The sequence below is a fragment of the Pan paniscus genome, chromosome 7, assembly GCF_029289425.2.
Source record: "Pan paniscus chromosome 7, NHGRI_mPanPan1-v2.0_pri, whole genome shotgun sequence".
Taxonomy (NCBI): Eukaryota; Metazoa; Chordata; class Mammalia; order Primates; family Hominidae; genus Pan; species Pan paniscus.
Window position 1 is genome coordinate 49,396,623 of NC_073256.2, and position 14,994 is coordinate 49,411,616.

The window sequence follows — 14,994 nt, forward strand, 5'->3', positions numbered from 1 at the left end:
TCTACTCTTTCTTTTAAAAGGTATATTTATGTTTTCATTATGATTTGGATACCATATATATTTTTTTGATACTATATTTTTCATTGGAGATAGTATTGGTATAGCACAGATTATTAATAGTTTAGCACATTTCTTCATTAACAATCGTTTGGAGTAAAAAAATGCCCTGCTTGAAAAATTACCTAGGAGTGGCCATGGGGTATCATTCTGGCAAATAGATGTAAGGAGAAGTAGCTCAATAGGGTTCTACAGGAAAACTTGTTAAAGGCAGGAAACTCAAAATGCTCCTGCCTGGTACTCATTGCTGGAGATGGAATAGCCATTTGGAGGCCACTAGGTAAAGAAAGGATGAGGGTAAAGGCCATGTATTAGTGATGGCCAAGAAGAAAGATGAAATGAACCTGGGTTCCTGATAGCAACGTGAAGCCAGAATAATAGCTCTGAATTGTCTACCTATAGATTTCTTCTTCTTATTATTGTTTCTATTTGACACATAATTTTATGTATTTATAGGGCACAGTGTGATATTTTGATATATGTAATTGTGTGATCATCTAATTGAGATTTTTAGCATATCCAACATTTATCATTGCTTTATGGCAAGAACATTCAGAATCCCCTCTTCCAGATATTTTGAAATATACACTATAATATTGTTAACCATAGTCACCCTACTGTGCTACAGAACACCAGAACAGATTCCTCCTATCTTACTCTAATTTTGTACCTGTTGACCAACCTCTCCCCATCATCCACTCTTTCTTTCCTCCTTGGCCTCTGGTAACCACTATTCGACTCTCTATTTCTATAAGATCAACTCCTTTAGATTCCACCTATGAATGAGACCATGTGGTATTTGTCTTTCTGTGTTTGGTTTATGTCACTTAATGTCCTCCAGGTTCATCCATGTTGCCACAAATGATGGGATTTCATTTTTTTATGGCTGAGTAATATTTTACAGTGTATATACACCATGTTTTATTAATTTGTCCATTGATGGACATGAAAGCTGATTCCATATCTTGGCTATTGTGAATAGTGGTGCAATAAACACGGGAGTGCAGATATCTCTTTGACATACTGATTTCATTTCCTTTGGATAAATACCCAGGAGAGGAATTGCTGGATCATATGGTACCTCTAGATTTCATATAGGAGAAAAATAAAACTTACATTTAAGCTACATTTGGGGGCTTTGTTATTTACATTGGAACATAAACTTGACTGATGCAATCGGATACTATTCATTTTAAGCTTTGACCAAATGGTAGCTGAAAGATTATATACTTTGTGGTTAGTGGGATTTAGCAATTGTTCTTATTTTTTGACACTTATGTATTTGTGTGTACAAATTGTTATTTTATTAGGTTTTTCACTTCCTTATTATTGATTTGTAGGCTGCTTAGTATGTATATTTACAGTATTTCACCCAGTGTGTTACTTGGATTTTATATTTGTTTGAGTCTTGCCATACAAAAGTTTTAAATCTTTATATCATAATAAGAGCACTTATGAATCAGGTGGTGTTCTAAGTGCTTAGATTATTACCTCATTTATTCCCTCCATAACAACCCTAAGAAGTAGGCTATGATTATCACTCTGATTAATCAAATGAGGATACTGAGGTAGAGGCAACAAGTGACTGGGGCTGAGTTCACTCACCTGGAGCTGGGAAATGAAGCCATGTGGTCTGACTCAGAGCCTGTTCTCCCTCTATTCTCTCCCTCACCAATCCTGTCAGTAATTTTGCATAAGCCTGTTTAGAACGGTTCCCCAAGATTGCATGAATATTGTATTATATATTTAAGTGAAATACATAATTTATTGTAGATTTTCTACTAAAATTTCTTTACAACCCAATTTCTTTGAAGATTTTGGTTACTGGAGTAAAATAAAACATTTACCATGAAACCATTTTTAAGCAAACAATTCAGTGGCATTAAGTACATTCCCAATGTTGTGCACCCATCACTAGTACCATCTCTAGAACTTTTTCATTGTCTCAAACAGAAACTCTGTACCCATTAAGCAGTAATACCTCATTTAGCCTAATATATATATACCTTCTGATCATATACATGTTACTTGCTGATATTAACAGAAGGGTCCTACCCTAACAACTCAAAGAAGTTTTCTGGTGTTTATTCTAATACTCTTGAGTTACCTGGATTCTTGGTTTAATTTCCATTTGAATTTTCCCATATTGTATATCATATTTTGCTGAGTCTAAGTTACCATTTTTTGTCTCTAAAATTAATCTCATAATCAATGGAATCTTAGATTCAATAAAATATAGTCTATTTTAAAAAATCAACTCTATTGAGGTATGATTTATGTACAATAATTATTTACCAATTTAAAATGGATATTTAGTTGAGCTGTAACAAATGCATACAGTCATCTACCTATCACCCACCACACAACACTGATGTAGAACACTTCCCTCAACCTGAAACTTCCAACATGTTCCTTGGGACAGTCCTTTCCCCAGCCATAACCCCTAGTAACCAAGGATCTGCCTTCTAACATTATAGTTTAGCTTCTTCTAGAATTTCATACAAATGGGATAAGTCTTGTGTGTCTGGTTTCTTTCAGTTAGTATAATTGTTGAGACTCATTCAAATGGTGTATTAGTTTGTTCCTTTTTATTGTCCAGTATTCCATGATATACTGTAATTTATTCAATTTGTTTATCCATTCATAGGTTGATGCATCCTTGGGTTGTTTCCAACTTTTGGTTATGAATAAAATTGCTATAAACATTCAAATACAAGTGGTGGGTAAATATATGTTTCCATTTCTCTTGGGTAAATAAATGTCTAGGAGTGGGTTTGTGGGTCATATGGTGATTGCTTAAAGTTTCTGCCAAGCAGTTTTCCAAAGTGGTTGTACAACTCAGCATTCCCACTAAAAGTGCATGAGAGCGCAAGTTACACTGGGTCTTCACCAGCGCTTAGTATGGCCAGTCTTAAAAGTTTAGACATTCGGCCAGACGCAGTGGCTCACGCCTGTAATCCCAGCACTTTGGGAGGCCAAGGCAGATGGATCACTTGAAGTCAGGAGTTCGAGACCAGCCTGGCCAACATTGTGAAATCCCATCTCTATTAAAAATACAAAAAATTAGCTGGGCATAGTGGCAGGCGCCAGTAATCCCAGCTACTTGGGAGGCTGAGGCAGGAGAATCACTTGAACCCAGGAGGTGGAGGTTGCAGTGAGCCAAGATCACGCCATTGCACTCCAGCCTGGGCAACAAGAGCGAAACTCTGTCTCAAAAAAAAAAAAAAGTTTAGACATTCCGGTGAGTGTGTTATTGAGGCTTTATTTCTCTTTGGGTTCATTGAGCTTCTTGGAACTGTGGGTTTATAGTTTTGATTGTTTGGAAACTTTCATCTATTATTTCTTCAAAACCTTTTTTTCTGTTCCTGCCTCACTCCCCTCTTGACCTTAAACTGCTTTGTATTGTTTCACAGGGCACTGATTCTCTGGTGTTTTTTCTTTCCCCATTCTTTTTTGTCTCTGTGCTTCATTTTGAATAGTTTCTATGGTTATGTTCTTAAGTTTACTGTTTTGTCTTCTTCATTGTCTAATCTTCTCTTTATCCCATACAGTGTATTTTTCATTTCAGATAAGAGTTCCATTTGCATACTTTTTATATCTTCTATTTGTCTCCTATTTTATTTGCCTCTATATTCTTTTTTTTTTTTTTTTTGAGACGGAGTTTCACTCTTGTTGCCCAGGCTGGAGTGCAGTGGTGCGATCTCGGCTCACTGCAATTTCCGCCTCCCGGGTTCAAGCGATTCTCCTGCCTCAGCCTCCCGAGTAGCTGAGATTACAGGCATGCACCACCAAGCCCGGTTAGTTTTCATTTTTAGTAGAGACAGGGTTTCTCCATGTTGGTCAGGCTGGCTTGAACTCCTGACCTCAGGTGATCCACCCACCTTGGCCTCCCAAAGTGCTGGGATTACAGGCATAAGCCACAACGCCTGGCCTATTTGCCTCTATATTCTTGACCATATAAAGCATATTTATAATTGCTGATTTTATATCCTTGTTTGGTAATTTCATCATTTCTATCATTTCACTGTTTATTTTCCTGGTAATGGGTCATATTTTTGTGTTGTTTTGCCTGCCTAGTAATGTTTGATTAGATGACAGATAGTACGAATTTTACACTGTTGATTGCTGGATTTCATTGTGGTTAAGTAGTGTTGAGCTTTGTTCCTGTGTGTGATTACTTGGAATTAGTTGGATTTTTTTCAAGGCAAGGCTTGCTTTTGAGCTTTTAAAGGAGGACGGTTCAGAGCAGCTTTTAGTCATGGGCTAATGTGGCCCCATACTTAGATGATATCCTTCTGAAGACCCTACTGTATGTTTTCTATATTACAAGATCTTTCCACCCTGGCTGGTGGGAACACCCACTATTCCCAGTCCTAGATGAGCCCTGGGGATTGTTTCACCAAAGCTTCCTGATGGTTCTTTCCCCACACAGTCTGGGTAATTATCTCAATGCATAAATTAGTACTTAGTGAAATACTTAAGGGAGCTTAATTTATACTGATATCTTTTTTTTTTTTTTTGAGATGGAGTCTCACTTTGTTGCCCAGGCTGGAGTGCAGTGGCACGATCTTGGTTCACTGCAACCTCCACCTCCCGGGTTCAAGCGATTCTCACGCCTCATCTCCCAAGTAGCTGGGATTACAGGCATGCACCACCACGCCTGCTAATTTTTGCATTTTTAGTAGAGATGGGGTTTCACCATGTTGGCCAGGCTGGTCTCGAACTCCTGACCTCAAGTCATCCACCCACCTCGGCCTCCCGAAGTGCTGGGATTACAGACATGATTCACTGTGCCCGGCCCTGACATCCTACTTTTGAAATCTCCATCCCTTTGAGGATTCTTCCTTATCCTCCCTTCTTCCACAATGAGACCTCTGACTCCCCAAAATATCAAATGACATTTACTCCTTTGTTCAATTCTATCATACACATAAAATGGTTTCAGAATTGCTATGCCTATTTATCACTGTGAAAAATAAACCTACTTAAAAGGTTCCAATATTTGTCTGTAGTTCTTTTTTATTCCTCTTATAATAGAATAAAAGTTCATAGCCCCTGCTCCCAGCTTTAATACATCTTTTGACAGCTGAATTTATGACATTCACAGTCCTGGTTAGCATTATAGTTCGCTTTTTATATAACACTTTAAACAGTTGAATTTTGGCCGGGCATGGTGACTTGTACCTGTATTCCAAACATTTTGGGAGGCCAAGGCAGGAGGATAACTTGAGGCCAGGAGTTCAAGACCAGTCTGGGCAACATGGCAAGACCCTGTCTCTAGAAAAAATTTAAAAATTAGCTGGACGCAGTAGCGTGAGCCTGGAGTCCTAGCTACTTGGGAGGCTGAGGTGGGAGGACTGCTTGAGTCCTGGAGTTCAATGCTGCAGTGAGCCATGACCACACCACTGCACTCCAGCCTGGGCAACAGATACAGACCCTGTCTCAGGGTAAATAAATAACTAAATAACTAAATAAATACAGTTGAATTTTAAGTTGCCATAGTTACATGATGATTTTTTAGTGCATGCAATTTATATGCTTTCATAATTTGCTAAGGAAATTAACTCCTTTCCTTTTTAAAAAATGTTTTTACAATTTTTATTATCCGTCTCATATACAGAACAAAGTATATAAATTCGAACTATCAAGTTCTGGCGAAGAATGAGTTACTGTTTTTTAAAATTATTCTTTCTTCATACACTAAAAACATAAATTATGGTGCACTAGCAGTCATTTGGGCTGCTTTCCTCTCAGTTACGACTTATATCCAGTCACAAAATCCTGCCAACTCTTTCCTTCTCAAATGCCTCTGGAATCCAATCCTCCACTCCCACGGCCACCCTCTAGGCAGGGCCCTTATCACACCAGGCTTGGTTTGGCACAACAGACTTATATATATAGCATCTACTATCACTTGGCAGGTGTTTCAAAAAGACTACTAATCAATCTCATGTAAGAACTATCTTTCCATCTTTGCATCACTGCAAATCTGAACAATTTTTTTTGTGGCCAACATTTAGTTAAAATTTAATTTTAGGTTCGGGGGTACATGTGAAGATTTGTTACATAGATGAACTTGTGTCATGGGGGTTTATTGTACAGATTATTTCATCACCTAGGTATTAAGCCCAGTACCCAATAGTTATCTTTTCTGCTCCTCTCCCTTCTCCCACCCTCAACCCCTAAGTAGACTCCAGTCTACTTACCACGTTATTCAAGCAATATAAATATCATATGAATTGAAAGAAAACTATGCCTGCAGAAACATTTAATAGCAGCCAGGCGCCGTGGCTCACGGCTGTAATCCCAGCACTTTGGGAGGCTGAGGCGGGCAGATAACCTGAGGTCAGGAGTTTGAGACCAGCCTGGCTAACATGGTGAAACCCCGTCTCAACCAAAAATACAAAATTTAGCTGGGCTTGGTGGCACACACCTATAATCCCAGCTACTCAGGAGGCTGAACCAGGAGAATCGTTTGAACCTGGGAGGTGGAGGTTGCAGTGAGCTGAGATCACACCACTCCACTCCAGTCTGGGTGACAGAGTGAGACTCCATCTCAACAACAGCATCAACAACGACAAACTTAGTAGTTTAAAAATATCATATATGCCTGAATATAAGTTATATTCCCCCCTAAAACTACCCCACTGAAAAGGGTATGGAAGCTTAATCTTATTTTGAAGCCTTATGCTGCCATTACTCTAGGTAATGTCTTTGGGGAAGATATTAGTTTGAAATGACCTCAATTAATAGCAGTTTTGCATGTATTTACACACAGATTTCTAAAATACATTTAAAAAAAGGATATTATTTCAAACTTTGATAACAGGATGACATACTTTGGAAAACACGGTCAGAGAGCTAAAGAAGTCTCTAATGATGACCAAGAGATTGATGTCAAAGATGGATGAGAGGACAATAAAATTATCCTACAAAACATAAGCAAAACTATTCTACAATGTTCTTATATAACATACAACTGACATAATACTTCATCTATATCTCTAACAACTTACGTAATCTTACCAAAATATTGTTTTGGTGAAATCTTATTGGGAAAATGGGGCATAGCCTCCTACTTTGCTAGGTTCATGGATGTTTACCTTGTCAAAGACGCCATCAACGAATCTCAGCTTATGTGTCATCCATTCTCTAGTCCATTACTTATTTTTTTAACATATCACTTCTCATGATGCAAAATTACTTAATTATGTATGTATTACTTGTCTCCCTTGACTGGAATGACAACTATATACGGGCAGGGACTTTGGCTTTTCATATGAAACCGCAGGCTGTAATGTATTTTTAAAAGTGACAGCAAAGAGGGATAGAGGTGAAGGCAAACACAGCTGGAGTGGAAAAGGTGCTCCAGCAGTTTATTTAGTTATCTAATTGCTATGGTTTGAACGTGTCCCCTAAAGTTCTTACATTGGAAAGTTAATCCCCAATGACAACATTGTTGACAGGTGGGACCTTTAAGAGGTGATTAGGCCATGAGGGCTGTGCCCTCATGAATAGATTAATGTCGTTATTGTGGGAATGGGCTAGTCTGTGGCAGTGCCTCCCTATAAAGGATGAGCTCAATCTCTTGCTCTCTCTCACCATTTTATGCCCTCGCAAGAGGCAGCCCCCTAGATCTTGGACATCCTAGGCTCAAGAACTGTGAGCCAAATACATTTCTTGTCTTTACAAATTACCCAGCCTGTGATATTCTGTTACGGCAACAGAAAATGAACTAAAATACTCATGAGGTCAGTTCCTCATGGATTGTTTTTAATGTAATGGGTATGTGTAAACCAAGGACCACTCACATTTACGTTTTTTTTTTTTTTTCTTTTTGAGATAGTCTTGTTCTGTTGCCCAGGCTGGAGTGCAGTGGCACGACCTCGGCTCCTGGCAACCTCTGCCTCCCAGGTTCAAGTGATTCTCCTGCCTCAGCCTCCTGAGTAGCTGGGATTACAGGTGCCTGCCCCCACTCCTGGCTGATTTTTGTATTTTTGGTAGAGATGGAGTTTTGTCATGTTGCTCAGGCTGGTCTCGAACTCCTGACCTCAGGTGATCCGCCTGCTTCGGCCTCCCAAAGTGCTGGGATTACAGGTGTGAGCCACCACGCCTGGCCCATATTTATGCTTACTATTCAAGAAACACAAAAGAAAAAAACCCTGAAATGAGAAGGAATCCAGTTTATTCAAATAATTCTTCTTTAACAATATTTATAAACAGGTTTTTTTTTTATAAAATTTGCTCAGGTTTAATTTCTTCTACTATTAAGAATCAAAAAACACACTTGAAGCAAAAATATTCCATGTTTTAATGTTCTGTCAAGTACAGATTTCTAAAAAATGTAACTGAATATTTAGGTAAGTCTTTAAGAGAAATTAAAACCCATGAAATAAAAATACCACAAAGACAATGTCAACAGAATCTGAAAGTTGTTTAAAGAAACAATCCTTAACTAGAATATTTAACTTTTGGTTTACATATTAGTAGTAGTATTAACAATAAATGCTGTAACATAACAGCATTTAACCAATGCTGTAACATAACAGCCATAACCAAACATAAACCAAATGACTGAGGGAAACATAAATCAAATGGCTGTTATTCATTTTTGGCTGTTATTCATTTTTGAATACCAGTTAATATTACTGCTTTCAAAGTTGTTCAGGAGTTCTGATTTTGACAGACTATTTTCAAATGAAACTGCATGGACCAAATAGAAATGTTTTTTAAATATTGTTTTACCTCTATCGTCTTTTCAAATCTCTTATTTCTTTCAGTTACAGTTCTTTGCTTGACCTTCCCTTTTTAAAGATCTGTATGTTAAAGAAGCAGCTTAGGTATTCTGAATTCCATCCCAGTTGGTTTAAGTGAGTATAAAGAGGCTTATCCTGGGGATTCTCACTGTCTTTCTAAATTGAAAAATTAGTTACTCTACATTAAACAAAGTAGAATTATAGTCTTTTCAAAGGCCTGTGCCAGATAACACAAAAAGTTTGCTTACATAAAAAGTTTGCAAAAGCACTGAAGCTTTGCTAGTTATTTGTTGTGATTCAGCCAAACCAATTCTCTTGTCACATTTTAGGGCTAACCCTTGAGAAAGGTCTATCCAGTTGTGAGGGCTTTGTCTGACTAGGATCTTACAGAAAACAGGAATAGCTGTTGAGCAAGAAAGGTAATACATGAAAAGAGACAGCTCAAGACTGCAGTTACATACTATATCCTGTTGCCCTATGATGATTATTACTAAGAGAGTTTTTACTTTTGCAGAAGGTTAAAAAGAAAAGTCTATGACAAGAGCATGAAAAAACTATGTTTGTGCCACATTGTTTAAATTACTGTAATAAAGACTAACTGCATAAGCATAAACATTATTCTCTATTATTTGCTAGAAAATCATTAAAATAACTATTTAAATTGTGAAATCCAAAAACAAAATAATCTTCTGGAAATGGCTCTTGTAGAAAAAGGCATTGAAAGTGCTTCATTGCCAATATAATTAACTACAATTGCTTCCAACATAAAAATTTAAAACATCTCTACTCAAGGAAACACTGAGATTATGCAAACCAATTTTTCTTATTAAAAATATTTTACAAGTAGAAACTATAAAATACTGAAATTGAAGAAATTTGCCATATCTGGCATAGAATTGTAAATTATATAATAAAGTGTCAAGAATTATAAAATTCTTGGTTTGATGACTAATGAAAAAAAATCCTGCTTTCAGCTCAAATGGCACAATGCCATCAACAATGTATTGAAACATATCAGAAGCAAGAATCTAGTTTTAAAGATTTTACCACTATTGCTTAACCTTGATCATATTACCTTCCCCTTATAATTGCATGGAAATAATTCTGGTATATCAGATGTTAGAAATTGATGTCCTATATGATATGTGTTAGATTATTTGTATATTTTACAAAGGACCATATGATTTATATTTCCTACCACATTTACAAACATTAAAAATCGCTAAATGTTAAAAAATATATAAGTAAAAAATATTTGGAAAAACTTGTTATGTCTTCTTTCAATAGACAGAAGACTATTTTCAGTGTCCTGGATGAAAGGATTCTTGGTGCCATGGAGCTGGAAGAAAAAACACCACAAAGATTTAAATAAATAATTTAGACTAATGGTACATGATACTATAGTGGAAAGAACCTGAGTTTAAATTACAGCTAAAGAGATCAAAGTGCTTATTTGCCCTTAAGTAGCCATAGGGTCATCAGATCCTATGAAAGTTAATTTAAGGCTCTCTGAGGAGTGGTTTCCTCATCTGTAAAAGAACAGCACCTCTGCATCTCTCTAAGCTATCCTGTGAAATTAAATGTAATAAAGGACATAATGTGGCTGGATACAGGGCTCACTCAAGCACTGTCCTTTAGTTCCATTTTCTGGTGTTGAATACAAGCACCACGAACAATATAGCGACAAATGGGTCCAAGAGATTTTCACATTTTTAAGAATGCAGTTCCTGTAAGTGTGAGAGGTGATTTCTGTGGATTATTTACACTCATGATAACTCAAAGATGTGCTTATAACATTGCAATTGCCTCCTTAATTTTTTTTAGAGTGACTTTTGGATATAAGTAAATGATTATTTCTTTTTCTTTTATTTTAATTGGACTAATATAACCAAGGAGGTAACAATACAGATTATTTGAGAGTCATAGCTGGACTTGATTCCAGAGCTATCTTTTTTAATATCACAAATAGCTTAACTATTAAGAACAAAAGAAAGCCCAAACTATGAGAACCCTTCTGAAACAATTACAATCAAGATTTCCTATCTCAGAAATTAAAGTGTCCACTTTAATTCATAGGTTTGTCCCATCTACTATGCTTGGTGTTTATCATTACAGCATCAGCAATGATACCAAATTAATAAAAAAGGAAAAAGAAGAGTCATGGACTTTGTTCCTGCTTTCTTTTTCCCCTTTTATTATTTTTACTGAGACAGAGTTTAACCCTGTCACCCAGTATGGAGTGCAGTGGCGTGATCTCGGCTCACTGCAACCTCCGCCTCCCAGATCCAAGCCATTCTGCTGCCTCAGCCTCCCATGTAGCTGGGATTACAGGCATGTGCCACCACACCTGGCTAATTTTGTATTTTTAGTAGAGATAGGGTTGCGCCATGTTGTCCAGGCTGGTCTCAAACTCCTGACCTCAAGTGATCTGCCTGCCTTGGCCTCCCAGAGTGCTGGGATTACAGGCGTGAGCTACTACGTCCAGCCTTTTTTTCCCTCTTTTATCGTTTTCCTTATGTTCTTAGGTGAAAAATTTCTAGCCCTGTGTAAAGTCATTTACTGAGGCAGGGAAGAAAGGGAAAGATACAGAGATTATTACAATACCACCTAATACTCACATACCTTATGTGAGAAAAGCACACAAAAAGTACTACAGAAGTACAAGAGAGATTGTTCTATGGTCCTATGGGAGAACATTAAGTTGTTCAACGTGGCTTGAATGCAGAGGTGGAAGTGGTGGCAGATGACGTTGGACATAGAGGACTGTGAAGGGCTCTGCATTCCAGGCTAAAGTATTTGAATTTTATCCAGTAGGTTATAGTGAATCAGTGATATAACTCCAAAGCAGAGGTGCTGATGTGATCAGATTTCTCGGTTAGAAACAGAACTATGTCAATAGGCTGCTTCTTGCCCAATTCAGACCTATGTCCTACGGCCTCTCAGTTTTTTCTACATATCAATGTGTAACAATATCCAGGGCTTAGAAACTTTTTAAAAGAAATTCTCTGGGCCTGATGCCTCACACCTGTAATCCCACACTTTGGAAGGCAGGGGCAGGAGGATCACTTGAGGCCAGGAGTCCGAGACCACCCTAGGCAACACAGTAAGACCTCATCTCTACTAATATATATATATTTTTTGGGACTGGGTCTTCCTGTCACACAGGCTGGAGTGCAGTGGCGCGATCTCAGCTCACTGCAACCTCTGCCTCCCAGGTTCAAGTGATTGTCATGCCTCACCTTCCTGAGTAGCTGGGATTACAGGTGTGTACTACCACTCCCAGCTAATTTTTGTATTTTTAGTAGATACCAGGGTTTCGCCATGTTTTGCCTCAAGTGAGCTGCCCACCTCCACCTCCCAAAGTGCTGGGATTACAGGTGCTCAGCCTCTACTAAAAATTAAAAATAATAAAAATAAAAATTAAAAATTATTAAAAATAATTAGCTGGACATGGTGATGCATGCCTGTAGTTCCAGCTACTTGGGATGCTGAAATGGGAGGACAGCTTGAGCCCAGGAGTTTGAGGTTTCAATAAGCTATGAATGTGCCACTGGACTCCAGTCTAGGTGACAGAATGAGACCCTGCCTTAAAAAAGAATTATCTTGCATTTCTCTGTATAAGATATTAAAAGATGGTTATTTTTATTTAAAGTACATTTTATTTCCAATGGTAGAATATTTGGTTGTTAGGGTAACTTTTTCTGCAGGATAATTGTTTTTATATTTTGCTTTAACTCTGATAAATGCACATTTCAATTTCATTAAAACACCTATATTCTAATCATGCTATTTTACAAGTAGAATTAAGCATTTTAGAAAGAAACAATTTCATGTTACAGAGCAAACTATCAAGTTCTTCTACCAATACATTTTAATTAACTCTATTCACTTACACCAAGATACTGTATTAGATAACTGAGAGAAACAGAAGGGTTGTTTTGTCTAATTGAAATTTATTTTCCCACTTTAGTTTACTCTGTTTTTCCTCTAATTATCAAAATAATGTATGTTTCACAGTAGATAATCTAGAAAATGCAAGAAAAAATTCTCTACACACCCCAAAGTTTTTACCTGAAGATAGACAAATTAAAATGTTGGCATATTTTATTTCAGTATTTCTATCTATTTCCATATTTATGTAGGTAAGTTTACACGATATAGTTTTAAAAAAGTCAGGTCATTAAAAACCCTTTAATGGTTGCGTCACATTTCACTGTATCATTTTTTTTGTTTGTTTTTTTTTTTGAGGTCGAGTCTCGTTCTATCACCCAGGCTGGAGTGCAGTGGCGGATCTCCGCTCACCACAACCTCTGCCTCCTGAGTTCAAGCGATTCTCTTTCCTCAGCCTCCTGGGTAGCTGGGACTACAGGTGTGCGCCACCATGCCCAGCTAATTTTTGTATTTTTAGTACAGATGGGGTTTCACTATGTTGGCCAGGCTAGTCTCGAACTCCTGACCTCGTGATCTGCCCCCCTTGGCCTCCCAAAGTGCTGGGATTACAGGTGTGAGCCACTGCGCCCAGCCCCACTGTATCGATTAACTATAAGTTACTTAACTATTCCCTACTGTTGGGTTTTATTGAAGAACAAACATGTCAAGGACATATTAGTGATACTGACAGTTTTTTTTCTTAAATTTTTGACAACTAGATTTCCACCCTCTCTGCCCAATCCATTGGCAATTCTACAAATCTGTAGAAAAATGACCGCTCTTTCTCCCTCTAACTCATCACTTACTGTGAATTTCACTTACATAAATGGATACAGTTAAAAGTAACAACTCAATAAAGCAGGCATTAAAATGTGAAACTCACCATAAACCCAAGGAACTTCTGGAGGCACAAATCGATTAGGAAGGTAAGGGTATGTAGCTTGTGGTAATGGCTGATGAGAAGCATATTGTGAAAAAATTGGCTGCCGAAAATTAGAAGCAGGTATTTGAGATTGAAAATACCCATTCACTGGCACAAAGCCATTTGCTTGTGGCTCCCCAGCAAAATAAGTAAAATATTGAGAGTACAGAAGATTAGAATGTGTGCCCTGGGCAGTACTTGCAACTGTGGTCAACAGCCCAGAAGGAGATGGCTGTACTTCATATGATGTTATCCCTTGATATGTCTGGGTAATGGCATTGCCATTGCTGCTGCTGTAATGATAAACACACCAAGCAGAGTATGGATATGAAGTTCCAAATAAATGCTCAGAAGAATTATATGTTGGGTTACATGCAGACTGTGGAAGTTCATTCCAATATGTGGCAGCATTCTGCGTTAGGACTTTTGAATTTTCGTCATTCTGTTGTTCAGAAAGAGAGTACTCTGCTCCTTGATTCACATTAAGGGTTATATGCCCAGATGCTCCAAAAGTATGCACAGTATTGGGATTCAATGTATCCTTCATGTATTTGTCCTCTGACTCAGTTTCTGCAGGCTGTAGTTTGTTTATCTGCAGAGTAGGAATTTTGTTCTGGATACAGATGGGTTCTGGAGAAGTCATGCATGAGGAATTTTTAATAGATGAATTTACTATATCATTATCTTGAAGTTCAAAGACTGTGTCATTCATTTCTAGATCAGGATGGACATCTTTCACAAAACAGAAAATTGGCTTTGAGAGCACCGACGCATCAGGCACAAGAGAAACATCAGTTTCTGGGTTTATATCAGAAAGGCAGGATTTTTGGGTGGGATCTGGGGAATTTTTAAGAAATTTCTGCAAAAGTGTCTCATGGTCTGGTGAAAATGTGCCATGTACACTTTTTTGGTCACAAATTGCAAAAGCAGCACAATCTTTCTTATCACTTTTTGTTTCAGCAGCACTAAAGTTCACATTTCTTTTCTTCATGCTATTTAAATTTTCCTGTTGTCCACTGAAGTGGTCTGGAGCATCAGATGAAACAGTTAAGTCTATTTTGCTTTCCGACTTTGATGCGCAAGTGTCTTTTGGGTTCTCTAAGGATAAAAGTGAGCCAGGTAGTGATCGTTGCATTTCAACCTTTTTTGGCGTTAAATGATTTCTTTTCAGACTGTCACATGAACTTGGTACTATTTTGTTTTCGCTTTTGGGATGAGATCCTGTAGTCCTATTAGGTGCAACACATACATAAAAATGAATTTAAATATATAGGGTCATAAAATTTTAATGGAAATATATATTTGAAATTTTTATCCAGGAGAAGAGTT

General features: G+C 37.6%; 1 protein-coding gene across 1 annotated transcript in view; it reads right to left on the bottom strand.

The window, feature by feature from the left end:
- Positions 1-7,328: 7,328 nt before the first annotated feature.
- TEX15 (testis expressed 15, meiosis and synapsis associated) overlaps positions 7,329-14,994 on the bottom strand; it is a 64,010-nt gene continuing 56,344 nt past the window's right edge. Inside the window, exons 9-10 of the mRNA XM_055116438.3 lie at positions 13,627-14,894; positions 7,329-10,152 (exon numbers count right to left, since the gene is read on the bottom strand). Of these exons, the coding sequence (XP_054972413.2) occupies positions 10,115-10,152; positions 13,627-14,894 (1,306 nt within the window). The 3' untranslated portion in view covers positions 7,329-10,114. The remainder of the gene's footprint in view (positions 10,153-13,626; positions 14,895-14,994) is intronic.